Source organism: Rhyacophila brunnea, unplaced genomic scaffold, assembly GCF_057557595.1.
Source record: "Rhyacophila brunnea isolate RB1 unplaced genomic scaffold, BYU_Rbru_1.0 scaffold_23, whole genome shotgun sequence".
Classification (NCBI taxonomy): Eukaryota; Metazoa; Arthropoda; class Insecta; order Trichoptera; family Rhyacophilidae; genus Rhyacophila; species Rhyacophila brunnea.
This window is the reverse complement of record NW_028232893.1, coordinates 14,395,122-14,419,377: the sequence shown is the minus strand read 5'-3', so window position 1 is coordinate 14,419,377 and position 24,256 is coordinate 14,395,122. Positions and strand designations below refer to the sequence as shown.

Genomic DNA, 24,256 nt, shown 5'->3' with positions numbered 1-24,256 from the left:
CCTCACATAAGTACTTAATCCCTTTACGGACACAAAGTCATTATGCCCTTATGGCCAGATGCAGAAATGTCGACGTTAAGTTAACCTTAACCACCAAGACATTAAGTATAATTAAAATATACACGTCACTTGTTTTTCTCATTTCTACTAAGACACCGATTTCGGCAGTGAAAGTGTTAGGTTAAGTGTTGCTTAAGACCATTTCAGCACTTAAATATGACTATGCATTTGGCATCTATTAAAGAATACAGAGTTATTAAAAAAATTAAATTAAACAATGCATACATAAAATAATTTAATACTTAAAAAAAATATAAAAATAATAAGCATGGTGACGTTTAATCACGAAAGAGTTTAAATACACAACCTTTGTATTATAAAACTATAAAAAAACAGTTATAAGATCTTTTCAAACATTGCGATTTGGATGTTGAATCAAGAGTATGAGTTTTTGCGGAGAGCCAGTATGTGGCGTGGACAACATTCTGCTGACTGACCACACCGATACCGGTAATAAGATGCACCCCTTGTCTTGCCTGTTTGGCAGTCGTAACCCGAATGCATAATTATGTGATAATTTCACGGATCAGATTGAAATTAATAATGTTTCAGCAATTAAATGTCCAGGTGAACCAAAAAATGAAATACTTACATTATAAATAATTAAAATAATAGTAGTTAGTACCCATAAGTAACCAATTATTTCAAAGTTATATACACACTACTTCAGTTTCCTAGAATCGACAGCTAAGGTACAATACTAAAGTATCCTCCAGATAACCATGCCATTTTAGATAGTAGATATATAGTAGATAATAGATTTTTTTGAATTAAAACGTGAGTAAACAAATCAAGTGCTTGGAATTTACTAATACATACGGCGTAAGTGAGTAAACCAATCAAGTGCCTGGCTTTTTACTAATACAATTATATGGTTGCGTATACATACAAATCCTTGTCACTGTGTACAATGGCAAGGTTATCTGGAGGATACACTGTAAGTAAAATAGATGGTCCAGTTTTTTTAACCTTTTCTGTGCCTTACGATATTACTATGGCAGTATCTGACAGGCTGCAGATTTTTAACGACACACATTGAATATAGAGCAAAGCTCTCACTACAATCGCTGTAATACCAATAATTTGTGGCTTAGTATTTCATAATTATAAAAACAGATATCACTGTATGTTTAATGTTTTAGATTATGCAAATCAATCGACAGTGGTTAGTAATTTGAAGTTTAAAGTCGGACGAGATAACTCGCGAAATTTGTATGTGCGGCCTGTCGATCACGGCCTCATAGAGCGAGATAACTCGCTAAAGGCATAGAACCGTTTAATAAGTACTGAGTAAAAGGATCTTGAGATCTTATCTAAGACTTTTTTAAATAAATAAATCAGTGTAGTCGAAACGGTCGTCAAAAGATAGCATCAAAGTAAAGCCTCCTCTTAATCTTGTGACTCTCTGGGTCGTAATTGCCAGCCGATTACTTGCTCAACCTCTCCCCCACTCCACCGACCTTCAACAACACGTATTGAGTCGAGCCACTGTACTCATCGTCGATGTTAGATGCCGCCGAAACATTTAATTTTTGACGGAATGTTCCATAGACAAATGGTAATCTGATGGCGCAATCTTGGGTGAGTATGGTGGATGCAGGGACTTCTCAGTCAAGCTGCTTTATTTTTTCTTGAGACTCAACGGAGCGGGTAATTATTCTAACAACCAATCGTCCTAAAAACAATCTGTTATTCCGCTTTGGAGACGCCCATTTGATCCATTTAAAAATGAATATATATGGTTATTTACTTATGCATACGGTTATAATAGGTTACGATATAAATCTTTCACTAAAACCAATTTATTTATTTTAAATATTGATGACTTATGGGTAACCTAATATTATAACGATATAGCGTGTATTAAAAAATATGCAATAATCGCTTTTATTTTTTTGATATTTCATTTCGTTTGACATTGCTTTTAAATGCCGTCTATACATTTGATAACTAACAAAAATCTTTTAAAAATAATGTTTCATTCCTTACGACATTAACTAAGCCAAGAAATGTTTCGAAACCCTGCGTTTCACTGAAGTTTCCTATTAACGGAATAGTCAAATATCCATCTTAACACTATAATCACTTCACTTCAGTTAATAAATTGTTTAAGCACATAGTATGGTGTTTATAGAATTCTTCTATTACGGCGTCGCTCAGGCGAGGTGAGGAAGGAGGGATCGCCATACACCATGTTGCCCGAGGAAGGAGATGAGTCTTGAGAGGAGAGCTGCGGGGAGACGGGGGGACTCACACCGGAGAGTGGTGATCGAGATTGGTAGGTTACGTTTCTGAAAGACATCTCGTGGATTTGTGGCGAAGAATCTGGAATGAGACAGAAGATTAATGAGAAATAGTGTAAAAACTTTTTAATAGACGGCAGAAAACTATTTGTTATGATTTCATTTTAAGGGAGTGGTGTATTTGAAAGAAAATGTAAATTCTCACATAGTATTGTTTTTTTTTATATATACACACTTTTACATTCCTACAAGAACAATTTATAGAAAAATTAATATACTATTACTGAATACGTATTTAGAAATAAAATGCAAATGGTAGCCAGCTGTCAATATTCCTTCATTCATCATTGGCACTACAATGTGAGTCTTGATTGCTTCCAGGAAACATCTCCACCGCTTTAGCATAAGAGATCCAATCATCACAATCTAGGTCTTCCAACCTTCCCTTTCTCTTATGGACTATTGAAGACGGCCCTCTTGGGTGATTGGGTATCTTCCATTTTATTAATCCGTTACAAATACACTGTAGTATAGTCATATTGCCCTCGCTATAGCTTGGTGTATGGTTAAAAAAAATAGCTTATGGTTAATTACATGACATAGAGCGTCTCTGTATAAATACAAAGCCATGAGACGCGAGTTTGAACCCGTGGCTAGACAAAAAAATTAATGTATATTTGATTCAATGCAGACCTAATGGGTTGAGTATTGTTGTAAGTGAATTGCTATTTCTCATAAAATATTATAAGACCAATTACAGTAATTTACATATATTGTAAGTATGTATTCTTCAGTGAGCTGCAATTTTATTATTTGAATAGTAGTGTGCTGATATGAGAAAAATGTTGAAAGAGGCTTAAATAATGTCAAATAATGTTTACAGTACACTTACGAGGTGGCAATGTCGTAGACCTTGCTCGTAACAACGGACATATGAAGGTGTTGTAAGCTGAAAAAATAAACAAATGTAATACACACATATTGTTTTACTATTTCTGAAGGTCTATTGTTTCGGGTCTAGGATGATTCGTCGCCACCGACCGGTCGTTAGGTAACGCGCATCTGTGTGCCAAACCGATTAATGAAATGTGCAAAGATATACATTACAACTTGAGCCAACAAATGAACAAGCAAGTCTAATATAAAGTATCTACCTGTAATTAGTAAGGTTTTATACTTACACAAATATAGAAGAGATATTTTTCAACGCTTTGGGATTATAAAAGAATTTGGACTATAAATAGAAGGAGCCTTATACGGTATTTGAAATTACTTAGCAAATGCATGAAGCATGGGGATTGCAATACCGAATGAAAATATCAATACCGGTATTTCGGTATTTACCAGTATTAATACCGGTATTTGTGAAATAATTAAAAAAAACAAAAAAAACGGGAGTATCTACCAATAAATATAATATGTAATACAATATGTAAAAATAATATGTTATAGCATGTTTCATTGCTGGTCACCAAGGACGATGAAGAGTCACAAGTAAACCAGACATCGCGTAACCCGACAAAAATATTACAGTCCTGTTAAACCTTTAATCTTAATTAATACATTTTGTTTCCACTTTCAATACTGAATATATCGGTATTGTGTGATTTTTAAAATCGGTATTTCAATATCGAAAAGTACTGGGATACCGGTTTTGACATACCTGATGAAGCATGGTTAAGTAGGTGAACTCTACAAATATTAAAATCGCTCAGTTACCATTCCAGTTTTCTTAGATATTCATTGTGATTAAAATCGAACGCAGTTAATAAATGATTTTACACAAAAGTTTACATGATATCTCAACTAAATACATAATATGTCGTAATGTAGAATTATTGGCTATTTATCTACTCATTGTGACTGATTGTCTTTTATACGCCCTGCAAATTGCCAAATAAATGTCATCAAACTAGTGTGAAGTTAGATGCAAATGAACTTGTAGCTAATATAATCAGTGGACCAGAGATCCTTTTTTTTGCTTCAATTTCACACACTTAGGCTCCATCTCTATATAGAAGGTTTTTTTTGGGATTAACCCATATTATAATACACAATGATACACTCACCGTATAGAGTGCCAACAAAGAGCACAGCAATTGTGACGAAGACCAGCAGGAAGGTGTGGTGATTTTGGAGGAAGTCTATCACCGGAGAAGCACCACCCTTCTCGCATACATCACTGCTAAGACCAGTGCCGATGCTAACCGGAATCTATGGAAAAAAATTATATTATATATATATTTATACATATAATTACATTTCACATTCAATTAAAATGTTGTCATATAGATACTATAATATACGTAATAACTAAAATTTGGAGTGATCCGGGCATCAGTTAGTAATAATTAGGGCAGATAATTATTAATACCTTGATTGAAAACATAAAAACAGTTAACAATAATGCAATTCGATAAGAATTTAGTGTAAGAACTTACTAGTTAATTTTGTCATAATTAAGTAGGACGCCCGTAGCTTAATTGGTGAAGCACATAAGCGCGAATCCCCAATGGTTACAGATAGAAGTCCCATCAGGCATCGTATTTTTTCTAGTAGGTATATCTGATGTGTTTTCAAATTATGTATATTCAACAATATATTACGAGTGTTGATTGATAACCTTCAATAAACCGCAATTTTAAAAGTTAGAAATGAAATAAGTAAGAACTAAAACACCAGGTCAAATTAAAAATGGCATTATATATGTAAATTTCATCCAGATAGCGGAATTCGACCCCTTGTGTAATGTGCTGTTTTTACGTTAACAATAAAATTTGATTGCTTATAATTACCTCTGTTTCTTGATGCGTCAGGGGAGAGTAGACGATGACCCTTGCGACTTGTGCATTGACGAGAGATCCAACAGACTTGATGATGTAGCGGTGTTTCGTTTCTGACACTTTCACCGGCCCTTCCACCTTCAGCATGTCACTGTCAGACACCACCTGTCAACAAATCAATATAATAATACCAACAGAATGGGACACTAAAAGATTCCTTGAAGCTGACCATTCATCATGAATGGCTACAAAGGTCGACTTCATATATTTATATACCTGGTAACATGAGGAAAGAAATCGTGTACAACAAAGAATTTGAGCTCTAGATAGAAGGTACTGTGATCTCCCTCCATTTGCGGAAGTGAAAAGATGCTGTCACTTTTCTCGCTCAGTAGGTTTTATCGTCTGGGTTCTGGACTTGGAGGTGAACAAATTAAACACCGGAATTGTAATCGGAAACGGCGAGATTTATTTACGTTAATATCTACCAATGGTTACATTTTTATACAAATTCTTTTCAATTTAATTTTTGCAGATAGCGAGGTTAACACTGTTTACTGCGTTGCTGTCAAAAATGCTTCTGTCGCGACAAAACAAACGGCCGCTTACGAAGCGATACAAATGCGGCGTTGCCATTCTCGTTTTTTTAACGGCATACAGACAATGTTGCCGGTTAGATATTTAGCATTATTTATTTATTTTCGCAATCAACCCTTACTATGTGCCGGCATCGCGCCCTACCGGCGCCAAACAATTTTAATCATATTTTGATTTTTTTTAAGTTGAAATTACTTAATAATAGATGTAGCCATCATTTTATGATGTTAGTTATATACAGTTGAATATATTTTTTAAGAAATATTTAATTTATAAAATCTATTTTTATTTAAATTTGTCAAAATAATGAACAGTTCGCTAGGTATGAGCTGTTTGAGATAGTAATAAAGATAAAATGGCCCTCCATCTTCTAAATATCTTGAAGAGTATTATATTTAGATCCAGTTTTAGTATATCTTCCTTTTATTATTTACTTCTATCATGGACTTTTTATCTATGTCATTTTGTATAAAAAAGGCTAAAAAAATCCAAAAAACTATATTTGACATGTTTTTTTCATTCCACGTATACACAAAGTTTACTTAAAATGTAAATACTTAATAGAAAAATTCAAAAACTATAAATATTTAAAAGATTTATTTGAATTGAATGAATAGAGTTACATCAATTTTAGTAATCAGTGTGCCTTTTTAAGTGATCTTAAAAAATTAATTCTGTCTGCAATGGGTTAATAATGGTTCGGGCATCTCTAGATCCACAGAGACATCCCCAAATGGGGACCATTCGGGGGTGTAACAGTACCTTATATGCTTTCTATAGAAGCCAGTTCAATTTTTTAATCAAACAATAAAATTGTAGTGTGGTTGTATTGGTAACAAGTAAATTATTTTTTCTTCTATTTTTCTTCTGGCAGCCTCAAAAACAAAATGGCGGGTCGCATTCTGATTTGAAGTCTGTTACTTTGTTTACATAACCAATGTACGCATTTCTAGGTGTTTTACGTGATTATTCATCTTAAAAATAATGGTCAAAGCATTACTTTTAACTGCCTACATAAAATAGACGAAAGAGTATCTTTCCACAGGTATTTATAGCTAAATTTTGTATTCAATGTCTACGTTGTTACGGTAATATACGAGATACCTACGTGAAATGTCAAATTGATGTCGAAATTAATAAAATTATAGACAATCTAATCCTATGAATTTGAGTATTCACAGACACTATTGGTCTATTCTTAACGGATATCACTTCAGCATGTTTCCGTTATTTTAATTATTCCAACACGGAAGGCATTCTATACACTAAACGGTTATCGGCGGCTATCTCCAATTCAGAATACGGTGAAAATTTACTTACACGATTACTAAATATTACATGTTGCACAGGAAATAAAAATTGACCATCCAAAAACGCGACTAAGTCATGCACTCGCGAACAAAAACAAAAAATACAGAAAGAGAGCCAGAGCATTCGCTCGCAGTATTCTATATTCTAGCTCTTTTAGTTTAACCTTTTCCACTCGAAATTTTTTTTATAGGTACATACCACCCACTCGAGACTTTTTCCCGCACAAAGCATAATTTCAATATAAAACATTTAATTGGTGAAAAAAATGTAAAAATTTTTTTTTTTTTTTTATTCTGTAAAATAAATTTATAATGAATATACTGTACTTATTTTTAGTTTATTTATAATTCTTGATTGTGTGGTATTTCACAAAGCAATCTCCAATATGTAATCCTGGCTTATCACAGAATCGTAATGAAATAGCGGTATGTAGAGAACTGGCTATAAAGTGTAAATCGTCCATTATGACTGTAAATATGATACAAATGAATTGCCTTCAAATACACTTGTAATATAAGCGGCTGTCTCGTAAATTTCCTAAATTAGTTTCGGGCTCATAACAACTCATTCCCAGTGCGGTACACATTATCAAAAGATTTCTCAAAAAATAATAAATCGATACGTAATAATTTTCATTTGACTCATTAGAGTATTTCACATTATATAGGTTCCGAATCGGCATAATATACTAGTAAGTATTGTCATCAAAAACAGTATTCAAATATAAAACTGTAAACTATACGAGACGCCCCTGCGCAAGCGAGAACCAATAAAAAATATAAACACACTTCAAAATCATGCGTGACAAACACTTCACTCTAGTCTGGGAACGTTCAATAAATAAAATTTATGTGACAAAAAAACATTGCTTGCAAGCGACGACCTACGAATAAAAAAAGAGAAGATTCCGATAAAAATACTATGTTGAAATTAGGCACGCAGTATTCTTTTGCCGACTTCTTTCTCAGATAAATGTAATAACCTATTATTATTCATTCTAACTTGATTGAAATCGCATTATAAAAATTTCTGAAAATATTACAAAAAATGACTTTATAGGCGATGCCGCCGCTACGGCGGCACTCGAGTAATACGGGAAACTTCTAATGCCGCCGATATGGCGGCACTCGAGTGTTAAGGGTTAAGCTTGTTTTGTGGATTTTGTTGATTTACACCAGGTGAGCAGGAACAGAATGCTTTAGCTCTCTCTCTATGTTCTTGTTCGTTTGATCTAAATCAGTGCTGTCCAACTGGCGGCCCGCCAAAAGTATTTGCGGCCCACGAGCTGTACAGCAAATTTTTTATCAAACATTGGGGAGCAAAACTTTGTCAGAATTAATATTTGACGAGAAATGTCCGGTGAAAGATAATATAAAATTGTGTTCAGAATTCATAATCAGAAATTCAGAATTCGAAATCATACATTAAAACATGAAAACATTTCATTATAATACTAAATATTAAAAATACTTTTTCAAAACAAAGAAATATACTGCTTTATTTTTCCAGCTTGAAAAAAACATAGATATTATGTTGATGAGAATTAAAATATTGCGTTACAAATAAATAAATATGACTAATTAGTTTTATTCGTCAGGCAACATTTTGCCAAACGTCATCCCTTGTCGGCCTAGTTATGTGTTATTTTTGATTTTTTTTTGTATAAAAAAATAGCTTTTGAATTGACATTAACTGACTTTTCATTTACCTATACTCTTTGGCCCCGAAATGTTTGCTAAAGAAAAAATTGCAAGCGGCCTAAAAGATGTTTTACAGCGCTGGTCTAGATGCACCTTTAGGTGTGCAGCCTTTTTGATTTTGATGGTAACTTTCCTCAGGGTTTATTGGCTGATATTAAAATCATCATACATAATTTAAATTAAAAAATAATATATTGTTACCGTCAGCTGATGCAGGACCTCAGACGAAGCGGTGATGTGCAGCGCTGCCACCGGAAAGACTACAAGGGTAGAGGGGTGGACAGCAGCTGCACGCACAGCCCGCAATGTCAGCACGGGAGACGAGACAGAGCCCCAGTGAGCCAGCACAGAGAGGAGGCCATGAGTGGCGTTGGCCGGATCGGACAGGATGCCCTCGTCAGGAGACCACTTCACTCTGCAGCCGTATGAACCTGATCAAATAATTTTAACAATCAATACATCACTTTTGTAAAAGACGTAGGTAGCCATAATGGACTTCTTATTGGGCTTGCGATGGAGAGAAAAAGTAAATAGATTCTAGATTGTATAAATGGTCATAGTCAAATTTGCAGCCGAAAATAAAGGTAACCTAATGGAAAAGTGTAGTTTTTTTTTCAATAAAGGCAAAAACTGAATTTGAGATTATGACCATTCGAGTTTATAGTTTATATTTTCTAAAGGGGCCAGTAAACGAGCATCAAAAATTGCAGATTGCCGATACAATTGTCAAAAAAATGCTGCAACCATTGCAATATATGACCCGTCATCAGTGTCGGGCAAGTGAGGCTGATGTATTTTGTGCGTACACGTGACAACAACAGCCGGCAATGAAGTTTCTACACCATATAAAAAATAATCACATACCTAAACAAATTAATCCAAAATGAAAGAAGGATTTGGATTGGGTCCTACTTTTAAACAAACGTGAAACAATAAGTAATATAAACCAGGAATTAGTTATTGATAATTATGTATTTAAAAACTTTAAAAAAATGTCAAAATTTGACATTTAGTGAAATATCAAATTTCACGAGCAACCACGCAAACCGAAAAGCGTTGTAAAAGTCTATACCGCGCAGGCAAGTCGCTGCCGTCTAGCCGCCGCTTTACGACACATGGCCATTCGAGTTTAGACTTACCGAATTGCATATCGAATATAGGTTCAACAGAAAGATGGGCGGCTGGTGGACCGTCCAATACAGTCTTCACTTCACACTCGAACGGATAATAATCCACCTCCGTCCCCATGCAATCTGTGTCATCCAGTATCTGCAATTACAATGGTATAGCAAATTAGCATGTAAGTCGATGGCGATTCAACGACTTGCCAATCAGGTCAGATCTAAGCAAATCAAATCTCGACTCTTGATTTAAAACATGTTGCATTCTGGTACATATAGAGTGGTGTCTTCGTCGCTCGTTGAATCAAACTTTGCGTAACTTATATTTGTTTACAGTGCTCCGCGCCTACTTCAACTAAAGCAGTGAATGATACACCGTTTGAAAGTTAAGAAATATGCTTACACACTAAAAAAATTAGTCTTAGACACCTAACATACTACCCTAAATTCTTCACGTTTAATTTTTTACTGGCTTTGATTGTCCAAAAAATTATATATCCATGAATTTACATTTTTGCTTTGGAGGATTTCCATGTGAATTTAATTGATGAAAACAATCATTCATAAACATGAACAAATTATACTGGTGTATTTTTTTTACACAGATGGTTGATACATTTCATTTTTAAATTCAGAAGCCTAAGCTGGATGTTAATTAGAAACCCAAAATATATAGTAGAAGTTTAAAATCATAACCCGTTTACACGTGCATGGATTTACTGCTGGCAGTACATATTATCGCAACCATAACAAGAAAATGTAAACATGTAATATCATGAAAATTACAAGAATCAAAAAATTTAGAAAGCGTCTGAATTTTCACGTAACAGTTGGATTTGTTCGATATCTGCGCCTGCGCAGTAGAACGATAGTGGCAAACCTGCCGGTAAAAAACTAACTACACCGCGCAGATACTCATTTTGAGGTTAACCGATTTTAACTACCTGTTAAATAGTACTATAAAATGACAAAATCGTGTCTCGCTTATTCTTGAAGAATGAGATTGGAGAGACAGTCGGCACTATTACGTGTAAACTGTAATTATCGCGATAGTTTAAAATACACACTATTGCTGCAAGTAAATCCATGCAACGTGTACAGGCGCTATAAATTCATGTCTGGAAAGACGTGCAACATGGTTATAAAATCGGTTGTAATCTTGATAAAACTGTATTCAACATCAATATTGATTATAATACATTATCTTCGAATGAAAATTAGAAATCATACAGGACTAATAGATAATTATTATAAATAATTACAAGATAAAAAGAACTTTTTATACATAACGTTTTTAAATTTTCTGTTGAACCATATAAACTTGACTTGACTAGCTTAAACGATCAAAAAAATTTGTACTTGACATGTCATATTGATTTCCATAGTAACGCACGAATATATTAATAATTTAGTTGCTAGGACCCCAGCAACCAATAATGGTGTCGAAATAACTTTTCATACAAAACAGAATTAACTGAAAATGAATTCAATTCTACTTAAAGATGGCTGAAAGTTAATAAAAAAAATCATTGGCATTGTGTTCTGGTATATTCTAAAAGTTTCAAATGTCTAGCTAGTCGGAAAGTTAGTTAAAAATCGATTGCAAGATTTGTACCGGACAAAGAACCACCGGACAAATAAGAATACGAGCTAAGAAAAACGTTGTAAAATTATGTAACACAAATAAAATATTAATGGATTGTGAAGACTTACCAGATTGGAAGTCTTGTCGTACTCCTCATGGTTGGACAGTACCAAATGCACTATGTACGCTTGCTCATCCGTCACCACATGGTCTTTGGCAGTGTCCAAGAAATATATCTGCAAAATAACAATTATCTACATTACTTACTTACTTGAAAATGAAACAATCGGGATTGTCCTGACTCCAAAAGATTATGTTGCCTGAGGTGGACTAAGGGTCCACACGTGTACAACACTACAATACTACAACACGTGTATTGATATAGATCTGTGATTTTCAAAGTTTTACAGTGTAGGCTGTTAAGATCCAACAAAAATAGTGCACACTAAACTTGGTCAAATATATTTATTTTCATGGAACTAAGACTACAATGTGTAGATACTGTTTGTAGTTCTTAAAATTTTACTACACCCTGTCTAACCCAATCCATAGTAGATAATAGTCAAGAAATATTCGTATATCTATAAATCGTTGGTGTTTTGTAAAAAGGGCGAATTAATCAAAATTGTATTTTACAGGAAGATTTTTAACTTTTAACATTTATTTATTAATTACCTGAGGTAAATGTCTAACAAGTTTATAATAAAGCTTAGAAAGAATACTGTCTTTGTAATAGGCTTTATAATATAGGTACCTAATATTTCAAAAGGCCTAATATGTCACATTTGCTTTCTATCCGTAACACTAAGTGGATATTCGCTCTTACAATTATCGTTTTTAAGTACTTTCCTGTGGAGATACAAATTCGCCATTTTTACACAACAAAGCTAGTGAGGTACATATTGTTTTTTCATTAAAATCTAAATTTCGCGAAAATGGTTGATTCGCCCTTTTTACAAAACATCGACGATATCATGGAAGCATGTCATACGCCGGGCTGTTGGATTTTTAGTTAAATGAAACTGAAATAATTACAAGATAAAAAGAACTTTTTATATACAACGTTTTTAATCTTTAATTATGCCTTAGTAATTAAATATCTTACTGATAGAAGAATATTTTTTATCTACATATTATGGTTTGATTAGGCAGGGTTTAATTGGATTTTTAAGACTAACCAGCACCATCTGCAAATTGTATTCTTAGTTCAATGAAAACAAATAAGTATAACTGACAAAGTTTAGTGTGCATTACTTATGTCGAATCTTAACAGCTACCTCCATCCCCCGCCACTAGTAGGTAGTGTTGCCAGTAACCTACGGAATCTGTGTAAAACAGTTAACTCCATCCCACTTTCCTCAATGTGGGCATACCCAAAATAGACCAAATAATAATACTTTACCCTGTCAGCAGGTCTGACTAGTACATCAGTATTGGCATCCAGCCGCAAAGACTGCGGTGAAGTGAAGAATAGTTGTATGGGCGCCGGGCGAGGGGTCCTTGCTTGAGCCAACCCCTGTGAAGATATCCAGATGGAGCTAGTGTCACTGCTGCCCCAAATGCATTTGCTGAGCGATGACTTCATGCACCATAGGTCGCCCACTGTCGCTGTAACCTGCAAATTATATATTGTCTTTGAAACTGTGGAGTCATTTGTTTACCTCAGGTCACAACGACAAATTAATCATAATGAATTGAATCACCAGATCAACCTCGTCGACAGGTATTATTTTCTCTCCAAAAACTTCTGAAGAACCAAAGAAAATTAAAGAAACATCCGTAAGTATAGATCAGTATTTAACATTTGGATCAGAATGCTGGACACTTATCAATCAGGATGAGAAAAATATATATGGATATCTTTGAGAGTAGTCTTGAGATAAATCTTGTGGGATGTTAAAAGAAAATGGCATTTGGATGTAAAGGTATAATAAGAAATCATACTCACTCTATTAAATTAAATCAGATACATGGCTATGAAAATTATAACCATGTTTCATACATATAAGTGTAATCGAATCTAACTTTTCATATATTATATGAATACGTGTATTAATTAAGGCGCTAAGTACCAAAAAAATAAAAACTGACATTTTTATAGAAAAATGTTCTACATACCAACGCCAATAACTTCAACTATAGTCTAAGTGCCTTAAGCAAGTCAAAAAAATACAGCAAAATAATTAAACCTGTCGACGTTGTAAGTCCGTTGGCGTGTTTTATTTATAATGGTGTAAGTAGCACTGCAGTGGTCAACGGCATTCAATATAAAATAGCTGACGATGGTGTGTTGACACTTGTGAGTTTTTAATACCTAAAATTATAGAAGCTGCCGTGATTTCTTCACACTGTAAAACTACATTTTTCAAAAGGTCTGCTTCATGAAATTTTACTGCAATGACTCGGTATTTTGTAACTACAGGCAATACTACTTTTTGGTACTTAGCCTTATTTAATACACGTATTCATATTATGTAGCAAAAACTCCACTACATACCGCAGTTTGCGTGAATTTGCAGCGCCGTGTGGCTTGGTGCATACATATTAATTTTTTCCTTGTCATTTGTACTCCTTTAATCGGCAACACCTCATTTACAGAATAATCATAATAGCAGGTGAACCTAACCTGTTGTGGAGAAATAGCAGACTGCACTTTGAGGGACACATAATCTGACAGCGTTTTCATCTCTTGTCCCAGCTCGAAGATCTTCAGAACAGACCTGCCTGATTCCGCCAGTGTCAACTGAAATCGGAGACAAATCAGTAGGGGGTAAAGAGTTATTTTATCGAGATATTAAGTTTCTTCTTCCAGTCATAAATTTACGTAAAAAATATACAGTTTACATGAAAACATCATGCGTAGAATACGTTTTTAGTTTTTAACATGAGACAAAATAATTATATAGTAAAACCTCGTTAATACGAATTCCATGGGTCATAAAATGTCAGGATTATTTTTATTACCTTCATAAAATAAGCATTTTATGATGTTTTAAAAAAAGTCTGTCACAATTTTCAATGACTGGCTCATGAAATAGTGTACATTATTACGATTTATTGAATATTTTTATATGCCAGGACACTGAAATAATTTCGAATTACGAAATTCGAATTAAAGGTATGGTTTTATATGAAAATAATGTACAAGGGACTTTTTTTTCATGAAAATTTCGAATTACGGCGAATTTCGAATTATCAGTGTTCTTACTAACGAGGTTTTACTGTAGTGCATAATATGTCGACAATATAAATGGATAACCCTATATTAATACAGATATTTTGGTTTACGTCCGGACTTATAATAATATATATAGGACATGCATGGGAAATACGTCTCTATTCGGGTATATTCGTATCGGCGTATTTATATTTTTTCCACCTGAAACTCGAAATGCTCAAAATTTTGTATTGAAACATAACATAACCTACAATTGTATTAGTCATGTCATTGCAGCCGTAGTAAAACAAATATTATGTTACTACTAGTCACTCGATATTTGACAGCTCGCGGGTAACAATAAATTGAAGCGGCGATCGTGACCCATGACAGATTATTTTTCAAAATCTCGCATCTCAATTTTCAATATGTAATTAAGGTACTCTCATCTCGCTCTAAAATTAACACAGCAAGAGGGGTTGTTAAAAGATTTTGACAGTTTAGACGGGTACATTATTGTAATAATTAACTGCTTGAATACATAAAGTGATAAATGAGATATATTTATCACATTTAGCTCTTTTTAGATGTTAAGAGATATGTTAGAGTAACCTCACTGGTATTTTCGAGGATTGCTAAATTCTCCATTGTATGGACACAAATTATGCGGATTTTGTCTATTGATTTTCTGAATGATTAGATATTCGATAATACTAGCATAATATTCAATACAAATTCCATTTTTTACCACAATGGGATGAATTGTATATGTTAAATTAAAGATTCAAAGATAATCTTATAGGATAATACGATATCTTTCAAAAGATAGGTATTTAAAACATATCAGCGGTAAATTATCTGTAGTAGATTTACAATGCTGTGAGTCTGTAATACAACAAAAATAAAAACACAATTAAACAATTTATTTGACAATATAGAAGAAGCAGCCATCATCACCTCGACAGTCGAGTTGGAATGATGCGAGCCGGTAGCAATGAGATCCGCTCTGTTGCTGATGTGGCGGATGGAATCGGACACTCCAGCCAGCCTCCTGCCGAGGGCGTCGTGGCGGGAAGCCGTCAGCCCAATGGACAGACCCTGAGGGAGCGCTCCCAACCCTGACAGTGCCGCACCGGCATTTTCGTCTAGTTGCATCATTACATAATGAACGGGGCAGACCTGTAATATAAATTAAGTTAATCTATGGTAAAAGAGAGAATATCTATGCTAATAATAAAACGGAATGACTGTCTTAATCCGGAGGTATCTAGCCACTGGAAAAAGGTTTGTATTTTCACCAGCCTTAAACTTCATTTAGCTGTACATTCGTGTTACCTGGTTACTCACTACTGTCGAGGAACATTAATTCTTGAAACACTAACGAGAATTGACTGGTAAAGCTCATCTATACCACTTCCTAATTTCTTCAATGACATTATTTTCTAGAACTCATTTCAATAGTTTAACCTCAGAGCATTTTATTTTCCTTCCCTGGTTAATACAATTGGCTCCTTGTTTAATTTTACTAAAAATCTAAACAGCTAATCTAGAGCTACGTACGTTTTTCTAGTATTATTCACATCATAAGAGTATGAAGAATTATCTTTATATATCGTTGCGTCAATTCATATTAACTCCCATTAAATCGTTTTAATTTCTATATGTCCCCCGGCCATACAATATTTCAGTAAACACCAAAGTACGACAGTAAAACCGCACGCATGCACAGACAGTTCACTCCAAACCTATCAGGTGCAACTAATCAACAATAGTGTGAACAACCTGAATAAACCATGCGTGTGTGTCTCTTTTGAGACATTGATGACGCTCCAGAAAAAAGCCAGTAATTGGAGTGCCCACCGACAACATGAGGTAATTGCCCGGGGTTTCCCATACAGTCCACAAAATTATCACCATATTATGTTTCAACAAGGTCCTTAAGAACTTTATTGTCTATTGAATCATCTTCCTGAATAGCCTTACCTCTCTGAACTTCAGACTCACTAGCAACACTATCTTCTATTGTGACTCCGCAATTCAAACTGAATAGTGATGGAGTAATGATGAGGGGAGACCTCACATGATTATTAATGACAGTATCGTCTCCACTTGTCAATACTGATGCTCCAATATCTGCATCACTACTTGCCGACATTCCATCAATATTGAATTTACATGATAAAAAATGCTGTCATAACTATTATAGAACCGCCAGTATAAGTTGTCTGCTGAGTGAGGGCGCCACATGATAAATTTGACATATCAATCAATACTTTTTATACTGTGATGAGCTTAGTTCTAAATTCGAACACCAGATGATTAATGTGTACATCTATATCAAGTATGGTAAGGAAGAGAAAAAGATTTGATAGTACAAAATTTAAAAGGTAAAGTAATAGTAAAAAAAATATTACCTCAACGGCGATTGTGATGTGCTGATACGATCCGAGGAGGGAATTCAAAGTTGAAACGGTGATCAAGGCCCTCCCAAATCTACCGAACGAAGTCACTTTACCGAAAGAGTCGACTTGCACCAGTGGGCCGGTCTCCTCTGATCCACTATTCTCGTCTGATATACTGTGAGAGAAGTAATTATAATACTATTACTTACGAAACTTAATCGAATATATTATATATTATATCGTCACCGTTCAGGCAAAAGTCACCAACCCTGAAAATGGCAGTTTTGAGTTGAGTATGTCACCCGAAGCGTAAAATTATGTTCTTTAAGATGCAAAACTCACCTCGGTACATTAGTTAGTAAAATTTTGCTTAAATCCGAATTATTTGTTTTTCACTAAATGACTTTCGATAAAATCTTAACTGAATAGACATTATTGACTCTATAAAAAAAAATCCTTCGTTATAAATATACAAGCAAAAGTCACTATACTATGGATGGTGAGTTTTACTGATGCTTCTTTTGGCTAACATTGTTCAGATTATTAACAAGCAAAAGTCACCAAACCATAATTTGAGCTACCTTGCCTCCTTCAAAACCTTCCAGATGTTTTAATTAGCATCAAAAAGTAAAAGTACCTTAAAGAAATTATTAAGAAGACATGAGAAAATAATTTAATTATTAAATGAAAATAATAATTAATACCTTAAAAACATTAAAATCTGATTTTTCCTGCATTTTAAAACTTTCAAATTGCGATATCTCAAAGCTATGTTTTTAGGGTTGGTGACTTTTGCCTGAACGGTGACGATATGATATGTCAATCAATGGTCGCAGAGTTCTATGCTAACAAACCTGTATTTTAATTCTTCCACGTCATAGTTGGTGAAAAGCGAATGCGTAGAATACGGCGCGAGTAAGAGGCAGTCGGGCGTCAGAAGAGGAGGGAGTATTTTCAGTGGATCAACAGCGGCGATATCCAGCCGGGCATACCACGTCGAGCCGCGCCCCAAAGGAGACTTGCGGTCCGCCTGGAACAACAATCAATGGTAGAATACTAGTAGAATGGATCAATAATTTGAAGACGAGAGAATTAATAGCTCGCAATAGTCACATGGCACACTAGGACACCGCAGTGCTTGAAGATATATCTGGGCTTAACGGAAAACAGTGAAGCAAGACAGAAATGATTCATGAGAACTACGTTGACAATGTCATCATTTGATGATGGTCCAAAGCCTTTTTATGGACGAAATGTCAATTATTGAATATTAAAAGGCCATAGCAGAATTTGGTGAAGCATTGTTTTTTTCCTAAATGTAAAGCAATGAATCAGACGACATTTGAGTAGATGCTTGAATTTTACGGTGTGCAATACTGCCTTATTGCACGCCGGATGGGAACCACTCGTGTCAGCAAATCTATTCTTCATTAATCAATTCATTTCATCCATTCTTTCGTTTATTCATTCATTCAATCATTCATCTCGTCCTCCTTTTTAAAAAAAATAAAAATTTAGAACTTACAGTGACATTCAGATGCAGAATAATTCTTCCAGCTCGGACAGCTTTTATTCGAATAGCTACACGATCAGTATCGTCCAATTCAACATCTGAAAAATTACAATGAAAAAACCTTGATACGATGCTACCAACTTAGGCCAAGATGCCAACATTACGTTAAATCAAAATAATGTCAAGAGCCATTCATATATTAAAATAGAACCAAAACTGTAAAAATCTTAATTAGGGGAACAATTAAAATTGTTGCCATAGACATTGACTAAAGTGAAATCTGGTAATCAACAATTGAATAAAACTGACTTGTATCGGTTAGTACATCAGTGACGGTGGCTGCACCGTCGCCCGAAATCGCCCAGCTGAACTGCAACGCTGGCAGAAGTGATCCCAGCTCCAACGGACTTATCGTATCCGGTACACCTGTGAACAGTTTGAACACCGTAATTTAGATTTTCGATTGGCTGATATTGATCAAAAACAGACCCGATAAGAGTTACATACATGGTAATTGGGAATAACCCATTCGGCTCTATATCCACGACTACAATGATATGGAAACAGAAATCAGATGATTAATACACCCAACCAGTGTTACTTTGAAATATTTCCTCAACCTCACAGACAAAAACCCATAATAGACACCATACGACGCCTCCACGAATCCCTGTTGCTTGATAGTCTTCTTGCATCTTTCCAGATCATGCCAGCATCCCGTAGCTTCGCCGTATATACTCTGTAAATGGTATTTAGCTGACTTCCAGGACGCTGGAATCTGGTTGGCTTAAAAAACAGGCAGGTCAGGTTGAAATTCTTTTGGGGCATCCGCAACAAGTGGCTGAGCCTGAACCGACATCTCTCTTCATTCTCAACATGATGAGAGTGTTTCCTTATCTCCTTGTTATTTCTAAAGTTATACCATCGTACACCCAATATCTCAGTTCTCGAAGATCAGTATGCGGTTACGGAGTTGTCAAATAGGACAGCGTCATCAGCGCACTCGAGGTCTAGTGTTTTGTCCATGCCAAATAAATCACGTAGACAAAGTTGATATGTTGCAGTCATGCCGAATTTGTACGTGCCACCTGACCCGCCTAAAGTGTATGTATTGTTTATAAAAAGATTAAATATTAATAATGAAAAATGCAGTGACATTACAGCATTTTCAGATTTAGAGTACCTATGTTGAAAGGAAGTTATAATACTTGCCGGTAGCCCAAACTGGCAGTGAGTTCCCGACGAGAATCGTATAGGTCGGCGCGTGGATCGCTATCCCGTCCAGAGCGATGACTCTCACAGCAGCAGTGGCACGGGCATGCGCAGCACGGCCTCTGCTCTCTGCCACCGCTTCGATGCCTGCAGACCCTGAAGATATGCCTTCCACCACTCCTGATCGGCTCACCCCTAAGATAGTTCAAAAAGAGTATTGGTCCACCATAGCTATATACACCGCGCAGTAGGAGAATAGTTTGACAAGTGTAATGAATGCTCAATTACTAAACGTATCATTTTTACAACGTTTTTAGTTTTGTTGTTTAATTTGTAATGCCTCAGTGTCAACAGGCAATAGCTTTGTTTTGTTTAACTTGAAAAATGACAAAGGAAGAGTGTCATAGATCATTGCCAGTTTTGATACTGACAATTAGATATCGACGGAACCGAAAATTGAAAAAAAATTCTAATTACAAAATGTGTGGAATACACTAAAACTTGAAAAAAAAAGGTATTTTTTTTGTTCAAATTTTGTAACATTGTTTCTATTTTCTATTGTTAAATTTTCATTTAGATTAATATCAGTGGTAACTATTGTGGTTTATTCATTGAAATTGATGGAAATTGAATTATAAATTCTAGTAAATATTTTGAATTAACTATGTTCGTATTAACGAGGTTTTACTGTAGTAAATCACAACCTACTAGAAGTTCAACATGCCTGGTCTATTCCGTCGAAAACGGGTTGTCTGTCAATAACTTCTAAAAAAGGAAAACACAACACACAACACTTACTGATGTTATTGGCTCCGGTGTGATAGGTTAGCAGGGCAGGCGGAGGCGGGCCCCCTAGTGCCGTCAGCTGCAGAGATCCTCCCGGAAGCAGAACTGAGTTGCGGGGGATCAGCTTCAGGGGTGGGAACACCCGAGCCAGCACCGAACCCTTGATGGAACCGCTGAAGAAGTCAATGCGAACGTCGCCTTCGTCGACACCTATAAAATATTAATTACACTTTATAATAATTGAGACCTATAACGAATTCGCATGCCAAATATTCAATAGTATTACTATAAAAAGTAATTCGATCCAAGTAATTTGCCCTGGGACCATTTTCACAAAGTCTGTACGTCTCCTGGGGTACACGGATGACATGGAACTCATCACCTGCTAAAAATTATGTCATCGAGGCTTTCATTACTCTGCAGCAGGCTGCAGGTAGAATGAGACTAGAAGTGCAAACATGCAAAAAACTATATTTGTGCCATATGTAAAGGTTCGTCCATAAATAACATCAAATTTCAATATTTTAAAAGTCATTCAAAAATAAATTGATAGAAAATGATCGATTTCAGTGTAATGTTCTCGCTTGGGTCTACTAAAATAATAAGTTCTCAGAATGGAATGAGTTTATATTATGATGATTGTGTGACACCATGACTCTTGTAAGAGAAATTTAAAAAATACAAGTAGCGCAACGTGGCATGGAAAGGTGTATGTTGGGTATAACCAGGGATTGCAATACTGAAAGAATATATCAATACCAAATACCGGTACATTTAGAACACAAGGGGCACTAAATGCCCGTAGGGACGCCGTAAAGCCCGCTGTGTAGACAAGCTCATAAAATTTGGTGGATGCACATGGCAGCAAAGAACTAGGGACCGAGAAGAGTGGAGAGAGCTAGGGGAGGCCTTCATCCAGCAGTGGATCGACCCCTGGCTGATAATGATGATGATGATTATGATATGGCCCCCTACATAGTGGGGAGGTTATATTAACAGATCTTTTACAAGGAATGGTTGTCAGCCATTGGGTTCTTGGACTGGACCAGATTTTTTTTTAAATATGCAGTTTTTTAACCTATGCACTTTTTTAACCTTAACAGCCTACCTCCACCCTTCGCTACTGTTATAGACGATCACTCTACTAACTTGGTTACCGTGAATGCTACGAGGGTGGGTCAATAAGTCCTTAGAAAAGCCAACAGGTGGCGCGACTAGTACTGTAAGCGGTTTGTTTTCATGCAGCGGCACTACCGATTCAGTATGCTGCGAAGTTTCAATCAGATTGGTCGGGTTGTTGTGTGTTTCTCGTACATTTAAAAAAAAAAATTTGCTTGTTTACAAAAATGGAGAAAATTGAGTTTAGAGCTGTTATTAAACATTTTAATATAAAAGGGTTAACAGCAAAGGAAATAAAAAATGAGTTGGATTTAGTTCACGGCATATCTGCTCCTTCACTTGCAACTATTTATAACTGGTTAAATGAATTTAAACGTGGTCGTACATCAACAAAGGATAAACCACGCTCAGGACGTCCTGTAGAGGTGACTACACCAGAAATGATCAATAAAATCCACGATATGGTGTTAAGTGACCGAAGATTAAAGTTGAGTGAGATAATTGAGGTTACAGGGATCTCAAAAGGTAGCGTCATTTCTATTTTACATGACAAATTGGGCATGAAAAAAATTTCTGCAAGATGGGTGCCGCGTTTGCTCACAGTCGACAATAAACGCAATAGGGTGGTGGCCTCTAAAGCCCTGTTGTCGCTCATGCAACGCAATCCGGATAAATTTTTTCGTCGCTTTGTGACTGTAGATGAAACATGGATACACCACTATACTCCCGAGACGAAAGAACAGTCAAAGCAGTGGATTGCGAAAGGCGAACCATGTCCAAAGAAGGCGAAAACCGTAAAATCAGCTGGTAAGGTTATGGCTACTGTATTTTGGGATGCACGTGGAATTATTTTCGTTGACTATTTGGAAAAAGGAAAAACAATAACAGGGGATTATTATGCATCTTTATTGGACCAGCTAAAATACAAAATTGAAGAAAAACGGCCTCATTTAAACAGGAAAAAAATCCTCTTTCATCAGGACAATGCCCGTGTTCACACATGTTTACGATCAATGGCTAAAATTGAAGAATTGAAGTTCGAATTGGTCGACCACCCACCGTATTCGCCAGATTTAGCCCCCAGTGACTTTTTCCTTTTCCCAAACTTAAAAAAATGGCTAAGTGGACAACGTTTTTTTTCAAATGAAGAAGTCATCGATCGGACAAATGCTTATTTTGAGGACCTTCCGAAAACTTATTTTTATGACGGTTTAAAAAAAATTGAGAAACGTCTAACCAAGTGTATTGAGCTCCAAGGAGATTATGTTGAGAAATAAAAAAAAAAAACAAAAAAAAAACTGTTTTAATGCTTTTTTCTAAGGAATTATTGACCCACCCTCGTACATTCAAAAGTGTACTAACCGGTAACGTTAAATTTGACACCACCATTTTCGGCATTCTGCACGGTGGCCTTGACAATGGTAACGTGACCCTCGGCGACTGCTGACTTGAGGGCAGGTGCTCCCGGCCCCAGAGCTGGGAGAGTCGTGCCGATGCGGTCGTATAACCGTACCAGACACTCCACGGTCTGCCCTTTCTCAATGAGGTCCGTCATCTCCCCGGCTATACTCGATACTGATACAATGTTCACCTGGAATAGATGCATAATCGTAATTTCATTTTCAAGTAATAAATTGATACTGTTGACGGACTTAACTGAATTTAATTACAATGAGGAAGCTTACAAGAATATCACATCAGTGATCAAAAAACCAATGTTGTTATCTTAAGTATTATATAACTGAGTCAAGGATAGTTAGGTTAAATTTAGCGATATCTATGCAACTGACTCTTAGTAGCCTGTATTTAGTTTGAATGAAGAATGAAGGAGTTCATTACCTGGATGAAGAGTGAAGGCGAATTGACACAGAGATCAGTTACAGTCATCTGCATTTCTCCTTCTTCTAGTGGTTGTATCTTGATTAACTGTCCATCCAGTACAGTTCGCGCCATTTCAGCCGACGAGCTATCCATTCGGTAGCTTCCCGAACCGTGCAGGAGAGTTACGGTGGACGCGCCACCTTGGTAGTTGAACAGCACCAGCTAAAATTATACGAATCATCTATGAATTTTCCTATATATCGTTAAAAATAGGCTATTGACCAAACATCATTCAAAGAATGATTAATTGATGGATTAATGAATGCGACGCCACAGGTTCACATCTACACCTACAAAAAGGAAACAGGAGGGGTTTACGCGATTCTACATGCAATTTAAAATAGTCCCAGAATAATGCAACAATTGCTGTCGATATCATATCGAAGAGAATCAAAAACCAAAATAGTTAACATTATTATGATATTGTGTATGTATAAATATTATAGGTATTATGTATGTAAAACTAGACGATTATTGCTTTTATTTCTTCAATATTTCAATGTAAACATTTGGTATTTTGTTTGAGATGGATTATGAAATATCCTCTGAAGATTGGATATATAAACAAATATTTGAAAAAATATAATATGTAATACAGGTAACTCTTGTTCATCGCGACAAGGGCGAGTGTGAATTAGTTATATTACGATTGATTTATAATATATATTTTTGTCTCGCACTTATGTGCCACATGCCAAGGAGGGTCAACTAAGTAGATTCTTATGCAACGTGTAACAAAATGAATCTTATTTCTTTCAGTTTATTGCGAAGTTATGATACTTTTAT

At 35.5% G+C, this 24,256-nt stretch overlaps 1 protein-coding gene across 1 annotated transcript in view; it reads right to left on the bottom strand.

Moving 5' to 3' along the window:
* Positions 1–1,693: 1,693 nt before the first annotated feature.
* Gp210 (nucleoporin 210) overlaps positions 1,694–24,256 on the bottom strand; it is a 79,017-nt gene continuing 56,454 nt past the window's right edge. The window contains exons 19-36 of the mRNA XM_085950326.1: positions 23,429–23,632; positions 22,952–23,180; positions 20,483–20,680; positions 19,685–19,879; positions 18,782–18,898; positions 18,485–18,570; positions 17,814–17,989; positions 16,972–17,134; positions 15,515–15,736; positions 14,027–14,143; positions 12,803–13,015; positions 11,529–11,636; positions 9,834–9,963; positions 8,896–9,125; positions 5,099–5,251; positions 4,373–4,517; positions 3,196–3,252; positions 1,694–2,385 (exon numbers count right to left, since the gene is read on the bottom strand). Of these exons, the coding sequence (XP_085806452.1) occupies positions 2,189–2,385; positions 3,196–3,252; positions 4,373–4,517; positions 5,099–5,251; positions 8,896–9,125; positions 9,834–9,963; positions 11,529–11,636; positions 12,803–13,015; positions 14,027–14,143; positions 15,515–15,736; positions 16,972–17,134; positions 17,814–17,989; positions 18,485–18,570; positions 18,782–18,898; positions 19,685–19,879; positions 20,483–20,680; positions 22,952–23,180; positions 23,429–23,632 (2,940 nt within the window). The 3' untranslated portion in view covers positions 1,694–2,188. The remainder of the gene's footprint in view (positions 2,386–3,195; positions 3,253–4,372; positions 4,518–5,098; positions 5,252–8,895; positions 9,126–9,833; positions 9,964–11,528; positions 11,637–12,802; positions 13,016–14,026; positions 14,144–15,514; positions 15,737–16,971; positions 17,135–17,813; positions 17,990–18,484; positions 18,571–18,781; positions 18,899–19,684; positions 19,880–20,482; positions 20,681–22,951; positions 23,181–23,428; positions 23,633–24,256) is intronic.